The sequence below is a fragment of the Trachypithecus francoisi genome, unplaced genomic scaffold, assembly GCF_009764315.1.
Source record: "Trachypithecus francoisi isolate TF-2019V2 unplaced genomic scaffold, Tfra_2.0 Lachesis_group21, whole genome shotgun sequence".
NCBI lineage: Eukaryota > Metazoa > Chordata > Mammalia > Primates > Cercopithecidae > Trachypithecus > Trachypithecus francoisi.
In genome coordinates this window covers 6,779,097-6,794,131 of record NW_022681467.1, presented here as the reverse complement: position 1 = coordinate 6,794,131, position 15,035 = coordinate 6,779,097, and the positions used below count along the sequence as shown (strand labels likewise).

General features: G+C 48.4%; 1 protein-coding gene across 6 annotated transcripts in view; it reads left to right on the top strand.

Moving 5' to 3' along the window:
• SLC24A3 (solute carrier family 24 member 3) overlaps positions 1-15,035 on the top strand; it is a 514,808-nt gene that overhangs the window by 295,868 nt on the left and 203,905 nt on the right. For all 6 annotated transcript variants that reach the window (XM_033185487.1, XM_033185486.1, XM_033185485.1 and 3 more), the window contains exon 3: positions 9,167-9,243. In XM_033185487.1, coding sequence (XP_033041378.1) covers positions 9,167-9,243 — 77 coding nt within the window. The remainder of the gene's footprint in view (positions 1-9,166; positions 9,244-15,035) is intronic.

Here is a 15,035-nt window from a genome sequence, read left to right as displayed (position 1 = left end):
CCATTTTGCGCATTAGCAATTAAGACTCAAAGAGGTTAAAGAATTTTCCCAAAGCCACAGAACTTATGAGTGGTAAAGGAGGGATTCAAATCCAGGCCTTCAGGCTTTTGCAAAATGCTGGTTGCCTGTGGTAAGCAAATGTTACCACATAAGCATTTGGCTGATCCAGCTTTTCTTAGCAAATGTGATTGGCAATACCATTTTGATTGACAGTTTGATGATCCCTCTAGACCATCTGTTTCCATGACTTGTGGTTGCATCTTCCTTCACAGAGATGCTTCTCATGACCTTGTTTTCATTCACACATCAATCCATTTGAATCTGAACGTTTCTGGTTTTTGAAGGGAAGGACTTATGCCCTTAGTAACTAAGAAAAAACGGGGTAGTTTGTTCTTTCTAGGGCAGTGGAATTAACATATTAGAAAGTTGGACCCTAGTTTGATCTCAGTTCTTCCACTAATGTCTGAAACTTGGGCTGGTTACTTGCCCTCTTTGGACCTCAGCTTACCTATCTGTACATTATGTAAATTGGGATAATGCTTCCTATCATATAGAAGCAATGAAAAAGTAATAAATATATTTGTAATACTTGATAAAGGTTATTTCCATTCTTAAATTCAGAGTACTTAAGGTATTAGGATGATTTCAAAGAGAGTCCCCCTGCTCTCAAGCTAACCTCAACTGTTAACTCCCCAGTGATAAGAGCTCTGTACCTTTAACTAGTGTTGAGTATGGTATCCAGCAGATGGTAAGGGCTGAAAGTAGTGATGTTTTGGCACAGTATTGATTTAATAAATTTTCCAGTGTTATTAAGATATGGTCTTTAGAACCAGACAAAAATTCAAAAGATGATCTTAGAACAGATTGGTTCCCTGGAACACCCAGCACCTCCTGTTGCCAGATGCCTTCTCCCATGCCTGCCTGAGGTTTGCTTGACCTCGTTGAATGTAAGCATGCATCGAATGTCTCCAAAACATTTCCAAAGACTAAATATTTAGAAAATTAAGTTATGCATTTATGTACTTTCACACAGATTCTTCTGTGGATAATTTTGTTCAGTGGCCTTTTAGTTATGACAGATGTGTTAATTGCCTCAACCAACACTTATTAAGTGATTTGTGTGCCAGATATTTTGTTAGATACCAGGGCTACAGAGAAGAATAAGCATCCTACAACCTTAACCTCCCTCCCCCAGTCTATTGGAGAAGAGAGAAAACAACCAAAAATTGCTGCAAGGCAAGACCTGACATGCAAAAGGCTGTAGGGATGCCAAGGAGCAAGGACCATATGCATTTCTCACAAGGAGTCAGGATATGCTGGGTAACAAACAGCCCCCAAAGATCAGTGGCTACCAAATACAACAGTGTTATTTTTACTCATGCTACATGCACAAAATGCGTGTATTGGGGGTTGGGGATTCTGGTTTCAGTCACTCAGGAATCCAGGCTGATGGGAGATGCACATTCCATCCTGATGTATTTTTCAAGAAATGCTGAGACAAGAAAATGCAAAATGGTGAGCCAGGCACTGGTTTGAAAGCCACATGCAATCCACATCATTTTGCTCACATTTCACTAATCAAAGCAAGCTGCATGGCCTTAACCTAACTTTGAAAGGGATGTAGCAGTACTCCTCCTAGGTCTCTGGAACAATGAGAAATGGGGTATTTGTGAACAGCCCTCATTGCCACCAGAGTTGGGATCTAGTAGTTGGGAGTTTGACTGAGCTGTCCCTCCCAATGCCATTTCTCAGCCAATAAGTCTGTCTTGTGTTTATACAAAACCACCTCCTGAGAGAAAGGCCCTCTGCTTCAGTCACACTTAGTATTTGTTGTCCTCTTTCATGTATCCCAGCCTGGTGGGTGCTGATGACAGAGAGAGAAACAACAGGGCTCCTGTCCTCAGGGAACGGAGCTCATGGTGCCACTGAGTCCATGGTACACATGGACAAGCAAATGCCTACAGTGTGGTTGGAAAATAATTTGATGAGCACTGGGACAATGTGATGGGGCCACAGAAAGAGAGGCAGGGAAGGTTTTGTGAGAGGCAGAGGAGGTACCGCACTCGGAAAACAAAGTTTTTACAATGCCCCAGGAAAAGTGGGAGCAACAGGCTTTACTAAGTAAGACAGATGAAAGCATCTGAACCAGAAGCTTGAAGCGACTCATCACTGCAGGGGGAAGCTGGGTAGCATCCAGACCGCCATTTTTTGGTGCAATTCCTGACAGACTAATCCATCAAGCTGCACTGGGTATTTTGTCAAGAGAAGGTCACTGGGATGGCAGACTGGTGTTCTGATGGCTGCAGCAGCCCACGTTCCTTTTGCTCAGACATGTTAAGGGAGCCAGGCTTTTTAGGATGTGTTCATCTTCATTTTGGGCTGCTCCATTTGATCAACATGTGATGAATATGTCTAAAGATGGAATGAATGTTCCTGCTGCATTTTTTTCAAGCAAAGGAGAAAAGACTCTGCCTCTGCGAACCTCCATTTAGACTCATCAAACTCGAGCCTCATGAAAGCAGCCAGGAGGGAGAAACAGGGAAGCTGATTGCTGTTGCCTTGGTAAGGGGAATCCACTCCACTCAGGTCCCTGTGGTTTCCATGGGAACAGCACTGCTTGTTTCTGCAGGCCCCCAGGGCTGGCCGGATGCACTGAAAGGAAAATTGGGGGATGAAAGAGAGGAGCAGAAAGAGACTTTGAGGACCTTGAAGGTATTTGGGGAATGACTCTCAGCTGGATGAGGCTGCTCCGTTCTCCCTGCATAGGTAGCTGCTCTTAACAGGCCACGTGGGCCACGTGGCCCCAACAGGCTGAGTACCGGAAGCACCTACCTAGAGGCACATGCAGCTGTCATGGACTAACCACCATCCAGAGAAACAGATGCCAATGCAAGGAAGGAAGGAACTGGCAATATGTGGATTTCAACATCAAGGCCAGAGAGGAATGTGCCCTCTACCCACACCAGGCCAGCATGTCGTTGTTATAATTTAGAATATTGATATGTGAGCCCAAGAAGCACGGCGGTAGGTATTTCACATTCACTATCTGCACTCTTCATAACAACCCTGCAGGGATGACATCAACACACCCATCTACAAATGAAGGAAATGAGGCCCCGTGTGGCACAGAAGGAGATCTGGACCTGAGTCTGATTCCCCACTGTGGGATCTTATGCAAAATCTAACTGATCACCCAAGGAAAATGTTAGTTCCCAAATTCAACAAGCATCCTAGCTCAATCTTTAAAAAGCGCGCTGAGTACTTTTGGATTTGGCGCAAGGACACACACCTGGAGAGGGTGGCATCAGCACCAGCCATCAGCTGTGGGAGGCACTAGAGGTCCCACATTGTCTTACCTCTTGTTCTGGAAGTGAAGCAACTGAGGCCAAGAAGCACTTGGCAGAGCCTTCCAGTCCAGTGCACCACACTGTCTGCATACTTTTCTTGGAAAGCTGCAGCTATTCAGAAAAGCGCATGCCCCACTCACACCTGCAAGGCACTGGAGTGGGTCGCGAATTGGAGGGCTGTTGCAGTCTCCAGGAGGCAAGCACAGCTGCTGTTGCAGCTCTTTTCTTGAACCACTGGGTCAACTGGGCGGAGTGGATTTACCCCATCCATGCCTGAGGTCTGTTCTCAGTTCTTCATCCTACTGAGACTTATCAGGCATCTGCTGTGTGCACTGCAGTGTGCTGTGTTTGGACCACAGGGAATGGGAATTTTCAGAGGATCCTCAGAGGCCATTTTTCAGATGGTCAAAAGGCAAATTGAGGCCCAGAGAGATGAAATGACAGGTGACCAAAGCCACACTTTGGGCATGTTGGCATTGAGCCTCAGATTTCCAGATTCCCAATTGAGGACACTTTTCTTGACTCCAGGCTGATCCCTTCCTTAGGAAGACTAAACACTGCAACACCAAATTACTTTAGAACCACAGCAAGGCAACACTGAGTGAAATAGCGATGTTAATAGTAGGCTGTGTACATAACACACACATAGGAGCTGACAGAGATCAATGAGAAGTCTTATGGCCTCCCTAAACGAAGCTGCTTTGCCAGTGGGTCTCTAGAATAGGATTCTTCCTGATTTACATTCTGTTCTACAGGGTCATCTGGCAATGAATGCCCTTTGCAGATTAGTCAAAGAAGCTTCTAACATGGTGGAATTGGTTGTGTAATATAAGAACATGTTACAACCCTAAGTCTTAACATTGGGGTCCTACCATGCTAGATTCAGAATGCAAGTCTTAATGACAGTTTATCCTGATTTTATGCTTGTGCAGAGGGACTCCCTTCTGCCACCTCCACCCCATGCCCCACTGCTGTGTGCTGAAGCTAATTATGTGTATATAAGTTATGGTTTCTCCTTTCCTGGACATAAGATACCTTGCATCTCCTCTTCAGTTCTTTCCTCTTCAGCAAAGGAGGCTTGGGAGATGCTGTGGACTGAGTGTTTGTTCCCACTTCCCAGATTCATATGTTGAAGCCCTAACCCCCAAAATGATGGTATTTGGAGATGGGACCTTTGGGAGGTCATTAGGGTCAGATAAAGGTGTAAGAGTGGGACTCCGATGATGGGATTGGTGTCCAAATAAGAGAATGAAGAGACCAGAGCTTATTCGTACCATGACATGTAGATACTGCAAAGAAGAAGGTGGCCTCTGCCAGCCGGAAGATAGCCCTCATCAGAACCCAACCATGCTGGCACCTTTATCTCAGACTTCTAGCCTCCAGAGCTGTGAGAGAGAAATGTCTGTTGGTTAAGCCCCCAAGTCTACGGTATTCTGTTGTATCAGGCTAGGGCAGACACGGGCATTCCTACACCCAGACATGTGGATGGTTTCTTGATATATCACCTGTGACTCTTTCTAGGGCCTTCTCTAGCCCTGGAAGCATGCTTGGCTTGGCCAGTGCAGGGCTCAGCAGAAGTACTGAAGAGTTAGTGCCTTTGGGACAGCCCTAAACAGTGACAGGCAGGCATCAGTGAACGGAGCCCCCCACCCTACTGCTGACCTGGCAGTAGACAACTCTGAGACCTGCTTTCCTCTGTCTCCCAGCAAGCTTGAGGCCACTCTGCCAGCCCCTTCCCCTCCCTGCCTCATCTCTCCACCCTGCTCCCGATGCTTCCTGGGATCACCTCCCAAACATACTGCTGTCATTCAAATCTTTCTCTCAGGGTCTGCTCTTGAGGGCCCCGGTCTAAGGCATGGGCATTTGGAACCTATGAGGGAAGACTCACTTCTTGCAGGGCAGGAGAAGAGGGCTTAGCTCAATTTTTTGATGAAATCTCTCCTTGTGACTTTTTTTTTCAAATGATAATGCATGTATAAAAGGGAAAATAAAATACATGTAGTATTCTTTGTAAGTTGTGAATGAGTCCTTTGAAACCATTTTTCCAATTTCGTCATTTTCCTGATACGTGTTTCCTGAGAGGAGCTGTAATGAAAAAGTGGTCAGAGTGGTTGGATGTCAGGTGAAGTTTGTTAGGTGAGTATTTAACCTGGTCATTCTTTCCACATTGCTATTGGCCACCAAATAAGACTTTTTATTGTTCTTGAAGAACGGTGATTCAATACCCTAAGACTGACTGTCCTCTGCCTTCCCCACCCTGACCCTGGAGCTCCCACCTTCCACCCACATTCAACTCGGTGAGGACGCCCACAGTGCCGGCCGCTCCATTCACAGGCTCTGCCACTGACTGTGCCAAACTGGAGGCTCTCATTGCCCCATGGAGAATTTTCACACACTTCCTCATGGCCAGCTGTGACTGCTGACAGGGGGCGCACTTTTCATAGAGGAACTCCCAACTGGGCATGGATCAGAGAGCAGGCCCTGGAGAGCAGACCAAGATCAGGTCACTGGTAAGCTGCCCACTACCTGAAGGGAGGGAAGAGAGGGTTGCTGAGCCTCCAAGGAAGGAGGACCCTGAAGAAGCTCCTGTGGTTTCTCCTTGGCTCACCCCTGCCTGGCCAGAACTTTGGGCAGCTTCTAGATGGACTGCCCTGAGCCAGCACGGGGCCCTTTGGGTCCTGCCCCATCCAGGGCTAAGCCTCCAGTGTGTCTTCCCCAGGGGCCCAGCTGGGGCCACCATGTGGGCTGGCATGGAGACCCCTGACAAGAAACCACCTCCACCAGAGAGCCAGGCCCAGTGGGATCCGTGTATCTGCGTTGCTTCATTTAGCCAATTGATGTTCATGTTATGGAGAACTGAAAATCAGAATGCCTGGATTCAGAACCCGAGCCTATCACTTACTGACGTGGTGCCCTTGGTGGAACAGGTGCGCTCCCTGGCCCTCGGTGGCCTCATGCATGGGGCGTCAGTGAGGCAGGAGAATGGAGCTGGGCTGGAGAGAACCCAGTGCAGACGCAGATGATGCTCATGGGGTGCCTTTCACTCCCTTCCTGTGCTCCCTCCGTCCCTTGTTATTGATCGCGGAGGAAGCTTGTGAGGCAGGAAGTAAAGAGGTAACTGGATGCCACATACCTGTACCCCCTCTACCCCTCATTGATGATTGGGGACCTCAAGCGGTTTCCACGTGTGATTCTTTTGCTTGGCACTGCCCCAGGGCATATGACTGGCTTGTTTCCCGTGGGTGATGGCTGTTGTGATTGATAAATTAACTCAGCATCCCATCTCTAGCTTCCAGCTCTGGGACTAAGAGAACAATAAGAGAGGTGACCTTTGAACCCTAGGACCCGCGAGTGCCAAAACACCCTGTGGCAGCTACACTGAAAAATGCAAAGATAAAAAAAGCCCATTGCTTCCCCTCCAGGAGTGTGGCAGCTGAATGCAGATCAGATCAAATCCTCTTTTGGGAGGAGGTCACGGAAGGAAGAGGTCAGAGGGCAGAATGAAATTGCAGATCCATGCAGGAGAGGGGTGGCATGTGTGAGGGGCGTCTCCAGCCCTGAGTTTGCCGGGTGTGCAGCCCTATTCCCACTTCCCAGCCATGGAACCCAAGCATGTTGTCCCATCTGTCTTCCCCTTGGGTTCCTCACGTACAGAATTGGAATAATAACCTGTTTGTGAGGATAAGATGGGATCACAGGGGCAAAGTGCAAAGTACAGGGCTTGCCGGGAGCAGGTGCTTAATAAGTGTTCGCTGTTGTCATCCCTCTGCCCCTCACATTAATTTCCAGATTGTGGCTTCATTTTGGTCCCCAAGGGAAACTCCTCCAGGCTTCTCCCAGTTTATTTATTCATTGGTCAATGGGGCGCCGTGCAGCCTGTTTAGAGCAACTTCAGCTTAGAAAAATCCTTGCATAATCTTGACATTCCCGTCTTTTCTTGTCTCCTTTTTTATGTTTAAAGGACCATACAAAACTAGAGAGTGTGATTAGCTGGACATACAGGTGGATCTTGCTTTCTAAAAACAAAAAACAACTTTATTGAGATATTACTGACATATAAAAATTGTATATGCTTAAGGTATACAACTCGAGCTTTTGATATGCAGATGCATTGTGAAATGTTAACCGCATTTCAGTTCCTTAACGTATCCATTACCTCTACATAGTTACCATTTATGTGTGTGTGTGTGTGTGTTTGTGTGTGTGTGTGTGGTGACAAGATTTAGATCCACCCTCTTTGCAAATTTCAAGTATATAATGTAGTAATTTTATTACTACATTACTAGTAATGTAATTTTAACTCTCCCCCACTTGCTGTACATTGGAAGGTGAGCCTTGCTTTATATACTAAATGTACCCTTTGGCCCAAACACCTCATGTGGCTCCAACCCAAGACCTGCACAATGCCTTAAGCAATGCTGCCTTGGATGCAGAGCGCAGAGCCTTTTCGAGCAGTGACCAATGGCTTGTGTCTTGCACAAATCCTCTGGGCAAGCCAGGGGTCGCCAGCAGAATTGGGCCTGGGTGTCTCAGAGGTTTTCCACTCACTCCTTAGCACCACTGTCTTTGTCTCTTCTCCCCTTCCTGGCTGCACTGCCTCTCTCATGCACAGTGCATCCTGGAGTCACCTCCCAGATAAACCACATACCTCCACATGCTTGTCGGAGGGTCTGCTTTTAGGGGAATCCAAAATAAGACAAGAGGCAAGCAACTAACATCTAGCACATCCTCCCCCGTCAAATGGTGGCGGTTTCTCTAAGAACTCACTAGAGAAAGACTTGGAGACCTCATCAAGCTCAGAGGAAAAGACTTCTTTCAACAGCCAGTGATGTCTGCCCATGTGGGGCTGTGGGTGGGGGTAGTGTGTGCTGCTCCTACCACGCCTGATGGGCACATCCTCCAGCAAAGGAGCCATGGATTCCTATCGGAGGGACCACAGGAGGCTTCATAAAGGAGAGGAGATGTGAGAACCTAGCCCAGAAAGTTGATTGGATTTTATGAGAGACAGGAGGCCCGGTCAGTGGTGGAGGACCTTCTTGGTCAGTTCACGGACTGCAGTTTTCATCTCATGGCAGAGAGGTTTTGGAACATTGAGAAGGTATGAACATCCCTGTGGTTGGCATTCCAGTCCAGCCACAAATTGAGGTCAACTTAGAAAGGGGAGCAGTGGGAGGGAGCAGGGAGGGGGTTGTTCTAATAGCACACGGGGCCCACATGCTAAGCCAGGTCAGGCAAAGTGGAAAAGGAGCAAAATGGAGACCCACTTAGAGCAGGGGCCTCAAATCTGTCTGAGCCACAGACCCCTTTGATGATCCAATGAAGCCTACAGCCCCTGCTCAGAAAAGCAGTTTACAGCACGTGCATGCAGCAAAGTACATAAGGTTACACATGGAAACTGACTGTGTGGAAATGAAGCTGTCAAAATGTTAGAAAACAAATTTTCAACATAGTAGTTCACGTGCTTCCTCATTAACACTTTTAAATCGCAGGTGGTGACCTCACAACCACCATAAGATTGAAGCAGTGGGTGAGAGCTGCACAAGTATGATGGTATGACGTGTTATGAAAATATCTGTGGGGCCGAGTCCCAGATTCTGCTAACACTACTGTGGTTGGTTGCCCACGTTCTTATCTGAAAGAAACACTCAATTCTGGTTGGTTTTGTGAACTTAAAGATGTAGGGTTTTTTCCTCATCCAAGTTCATGGACCCCATGTTAAAACCAAGACTCTAAAAAGGGGCTGGTAATGCTGTCCCAGACCTACAGCATTGAAAATGTGGTCACCTGTGCTGAGACGATTTTCTTTCTCTATTCTTTAGCCCTGCACGAATTCCCCAATGACATCTTCACCAACGAGGATAGAAGACAAGGCGCGGTGGTCCTCCATGTGCTCTGTGTAAGTACCCCTCTGTGCCTCTGCCTGGAGGGTCCATAGGCCAGGCCTAGGGGTGTGGGGTGAGGCACCTGAGGCCCCCGTGGAGTCTCTCTGCCCTCCTCTTCACACGCCTGGTGGGGGTCCCCCGAGCCCTATAGGGGGCCATCACCAAATGGAGACGAAAGACTGTAGCTTTCAAAGGTGGAGCCATCTGTTATGCACTTTCCCTTCACGTTAGTGCCCAGAGTGTGGGCTCTAAAGTCAAACAGCCCCACACTCCGTGACTTAACCCTACTCTCTGCTCAAACACCACCCTCTTGGGGGAGCCCTTTCCTAACCAGCCTTTCTGAAATGCCTCCGTATTTCCTCTTACCCTGCTTTGTTTTCCTCCATGCTACCTGCCATTGCATAGTTACTTGCTTTTCAACTTTTCACCCTCACTCACACGTAAGCCCCTGAGAACAGGGACTTGGTTTTGTACACGACGTCATTCCCAGACCCCTTATTGGCATGTGGTAGGGACAGAACATTTGCTCACTGAGTGGATTCTATGTAATGTCATCTGGCACCATGTCTGACACATAGAGGGCGAACAAGAAAAGCTTGTTCTCTTCCCATCTGGCCTCTTACTCTCCACCACTGCCCTAGCATCTTCTGCCACAGAGCCAGTGGCTCTAAAGTCTGTGGTCCCTTGTCCCCATTTGGAGGGTTTGGGGGAAGGCATGCATGTGACAATGTCTAAGGAGTGGACAGCTGTCCAGCAAGAAATCTCTGAGCCAAGTTCTGGACTAGGTACATTACTGCTCCCCCATCTCTGTGGCATTCCCTCTCCCCCAGAATTCCCTCTCCCCTGAATTCCATTCTAGTTATTTACTGCTGTGGCGCGAACTCCCCACGTGTAGTGGCATGCCCAAGTCACTGTGTCGTTTTGCTTTGGGTTGTTTGTGGTGAGTGCTCAGAAGGAGCAGGGTGGGAATGCTGCTCCCCGGAATCCAGGGCCTCAGATGGACCGACTCCCGTGGCCGTGGCTGGGCCACTGGTCCTAAAGGGTTTCTCTCTCCCATGCCTGGTATGTGGAGTGGGATGGCTGAGGGACTGGCTCAGCTGTGGCTATTGAGAAGAACACCTACAGTGACCTCTACAGTGTGGCAGCCTCAGGCAGTCCAGAGAGCTCAGAAAGGGAGGGTGACTGAACCTTGAAGTCCCGCGGTATAATTTCCACCGTTACAGTCACAGCCCACTGTGATTCAACAGAGGGGTCAGAGACCTTGCTTTCAACCCACAGCTGGAGCAGGTCAGCAGGCACAGCCTGGGCTCTGGAGTCAGAGCAGACATGGGCTTGAAGCCCACTTCTGCTGGCCTTGCTTTATGTGTCACTTCCGGGAGGACACTTGACCTCTTAAGACTCACAGGCCACCTCGATCTTGACTCCTTTTCTGGGTAAAATCAATCAACTCTTCAACTGGTCTCCCACTCCCCAAAAAGGGAGCATGAAAAGTCTCTTTTCTACAAGGACATTCTCTAAAAATACCAAATGAGTAAGGAGAGGCTTTGCAACTCCCCAGCCCTCCCTGCCTTTCAGGGAAGTTGCGTGCACTGAGCCATTAATATGGATGTCACCTTCGGCACCAAGGAGGCTACCCTGTCACAAGGCTGAGGAGCCCCAGGCACTGAGTTGGATCCGGAATTCCCTGGCAGACATTAGCATCCTGATGCTTTGACATCTGAGATATGAGATTTCCACTCTGGTCCCAAACACTGCGTGCTTTCGGCCTCCTGAAGAGATGTTGTCGCCTGCAGCTGCATGGCCCTTTCTCCCCACCTCCATCTCCCCTCTGGACTCACTGAGTCATCAACTGGAGGTGGAGGGGGTTCATTTTTCTTGCTCTTCATGAGCCGAGGATACCCAGGAAGGTTTCTGCTGTTTGTGGTAGTGCATTTCCAGGCTGGCATAAAGGCAACTTGGGCACAAATGCATACTATCCTCCTTAAACACTTCCCTAAGAGTGGGCATGAGCCTACAGGTTAGCACTTTGTAATCACTGGAATCCAGTGCCACTGTTAGCCCCTGCCCGGGGCTCTACACTTTAGAATCCACAGGGCAAGGAGTTCATGGACCAAGACCAGTGCCCACCCCTTCAAGATTATGTTCCAAGCACACAGAAGCTCAGAATTCTCCACCCAAATAGCCGTGAGCCTGCTGCCAAGGCCTGTGCACGTCTCCTCCCTGGCTCCACCTCTTGGAGGGAAGAGACCCAAGTGGGGCAAGCTTCAACACACAACATACATGACTGTAGTCCAGTGTGAGGCCAGGTGGGCAGAGCAGCAGGGCAGAGACAAATATTAGGGTGGACCTGCTGGTGCCATCCCCAAGACCCAAGACCAAATCTTGTTATCCTATCCACTAGAATACAAGCCCCCACCACCAGAATGTAAGCCCCAAGAAAGAAGCCCCTTCATACTGTGTCCAGTCATTGAATGCCTGGAGTCGCACAGTCACTTTTTGTTCAGGGCAAGAGTAAATTATTCCTTCTATCCCCTTTACCTTCCATGTTGTGCGGCACATTAGGATGCTCAGAAATTGTTAAACAAACATCACTGGATGTGAGAACTGCTGGAAGAGTAACATCTGGCATTTGACTGGCCAGCAGGAAACAGATGAATGCATGGGTCAAAGCTGCAAGAAGCAAAATACAGACTTCCTGCACTTGGCCATCTAGAAAGCATTTCTTGAGCCCCTGCAGAGTAGTGCTGGGCTGAGTCCTTCTAGATGCTCAGGACATGGCCTCACTCTGAAGGAACCTGCTGTCTTGTGAAGAGAACCACTTATGATCAGCACCTGCCATGCGCTAAATGCTGATGAGGGTCTATACAGCCTGCTATGCTGTGGGAGCTTAGAGGAGGCACCTCAGTGTCAGCAAGGTCAGGTGGTGCTGTTCTTGAAGAGTGGGCAGGCAGATTCCAAAGGAGCATGGAGAAAAGGGACTCCACACAGGAATGGGAAGCCTCATGGTCAGAGACACAGAGAGGTGAGAGTCAGGGAGTCTAGAGAGAGCAGAAACCAAGGGTGTGGGTGGTGGAGAGTGAGCGAATGTAGCGTGGAGAGACCAGTGGGATCTCACATGGGAGGCACCACACGTGATTTAGCTGCTGCGTTGAAGTGGTGGGAGATTCTTGACCTCACCGTCCCTCCTTGCCTAGGGTTAGTGCTGCATTAGCTCAGGCTTCACCAGAAGTGACCCAGAGTCATCTGCCCTATAGTCAGTTGAGAAAGACCCAGGCAGGACACAGAAAAAGGCTCAGGGCCGTTTGGGCAGGTGATCCCAGAGTCCCAGGGGCCCTGGGGAATATCCAGGAGGGGATGTGGAGGACAGAACATCCCCAGGAGATTGTCTCTAGGCTCCTGAAGAGCTGGGACTGCCTTATCCAGGCAGGGGAGTGATGGCCTTCTGCTGGAGGGTCCCCGCGGGGTGTCCTGCCACCCCAGGCTTCCCCTGAAAGAAAGCCATAGGGCTGTCTTTTCCTGGGGTTCACTGCTCTTAGTCATGGATCTGGACCAGAGGGCCTAGTCCTTGCTGCTCCAGTTTGATCTGAAACCTGATCACACTCAGCATTGGCACCTACACTCAACCTGCCCCCTTTCACCTGGGTCCCACGAGTTTGCTTTGCTCCTGAGGCTTGCAGCCTTCAGCCTCAGTTTGGGTAGAGCTCTGGCGACACAGATGGTTCTGACCCCTTGATACACTCTTTTAAACTTTGAATGACAAAGCTTGCATTCTTTTTTTTTTTCCTCGTAGATACTTCCCTGTTTTGTGTGTGCTTTGTAGAATCGAACACCCGAATCGTTCAACTTTCTGAATGTTCCCTTGGATCTTTCATGTTTCGTGTATTTCAAAAATCCTGAGCCTGAGAGTGCACTTTTTAAAAAGGTTTCTGTTCCTTCTGGCTGTTTGTCATGTATGGTTTCCTTACTAGTGGGGAAATTCATGATCTTGATAACTTTTTCAACAAAAGATAGCCCCAAGAAAACACTTGTCTTAGAACTCGCTTTATATCTGTTCTTTTATAACAGTGAAACACTAAAAGCAGGATTTCCTGTCTGTGAGGAAATTTGCACCCTATAGATTCATTGAGCCTGCCCCAAGTAAAAGAAGAAGGCTGTGAATAATTTTCTAGAATTGTAGTTTGTTTGTGATTTATCAAGATCTTGTGAAATTTTGCTCATTATCCCCATGACACAAATAGCTGAATCTTGGAGATTATAAGCCAAGCTACACATTTCTCTTCCAGTAAGAGGTTTTAAATAATCAATATTTGGAATTCTTTCTTGAAGTTGGTGTGGGTGGCTGTCTATCTTTTAAGAGATCAAACTCCACAGCAGGAATAAATACTCTCTGCATGCTCTGCCAGCTTTCAGAAGTATTCTTCCTAAGCTTTGAGCCTTGCTTTCCAATTTTTAATGTAATTCCTCTCTTCTGGCAGGCAGATATTTCTATATGCCTGTGTGTATGAGAGTAGAAGGTGTCACACATTTGAAAATGATTCTGTATCCCATACCAAGGCAAGCTCTTGTTAAGTGAGTCTGTTTGGTAGGAGGGCTGCTAATTAGTCCAGCAACCCAGACCTGTCAATAGATGTGCTGGGGAAAGACATATCAAGGAGAATATTTTTGATGTGCATCTTCAGTTTCTAAACCCTAGGCATGCCCTGAGATGTCCCGTAGGAAACTTGGGAATTCAGGCAGAGGGGACTTTTCCCTCCACTGAGCTGTTGGGGTTGCTGCCATCTGGACATCCTCAGGCTGCTCAGAGCAGCAAAAGGGATGTTCTGGCCACGTGGGAGGTCCCTGGCCATCTGCCTTAGGCCCCTTCTGTTTAGTGGTAGGGACTCCCTTGTGCACATCTCCATCTTCACACTCCTGTGTCCAGTGCCCATTAAGGGCTCATGTGTATTAAAGGAGATAGGCTCTCTACAGCACGGGTCATTCTGGAATCCAAGAATCCAAGCAGGATTCTTGTGCTGAGCTGAGCCCTCAAGCTGGCACCCCCTACAAGTGGAGGTTCTCCAACAATGAGGAAGAGGACCGTTAACATCACTCCTTTTGATGTCCCCATGGTGAGGGTGTCCAGGGCATGATCTCAAGATTGGTGGTCTCCCCTGTCCCCCACCTCAACACCTGTCCACACTTCTTTCTTCCGCCCCTGGACCCAGGGAGTTTTATCTGGTCTGGGAATTGGGGAACCTCACTTACGAACTTACATCCAAATTCTCTCTTATTCCTAGATCAGCTTTTAAACTTAAGAATGTGCTTTCTGTCTCATAATCCCATGGTGACCTCCTTGCTCCCGAAAACTGCAGAGGAAGCTGATTGACATTGGAGGGCGGCCTTTGGTACAGAAGTGATGAAAGTGATTGGAGTACTGGGGAAGGAGGGAGGCTAGTCACATCTTCTCCTCCCTCTGTCTTTGTGGTTTTCAGATCCATTGTCTATTCTGGATTTTGTGGTATTCCTAGCCTAGCAGAGTACCTCGGTGACCTGGACCGTGTTCTCCTTCCCTCCTTCCTTCTTTGCCTCTGTCCCTCCCCACACAATCCCTATTCTCTCAGAAGAAGTGTGTCTCAGCCTCCACTCTGGCCCTGGCTCTAGCTGGTGTCACCTTTTGTGCACCTGCCCTGCTTATTCAGTACCTCCCTGCACTGGTCAGTTTCCTAATTTATAGTCCCCAGAAATCTCTAATTATTGGCCCAGCTCATACTTTTCCTGCCTGGCCATGGGGTGACCGTCCCCTATGGGTTGACTCCCCCTGGTTCAG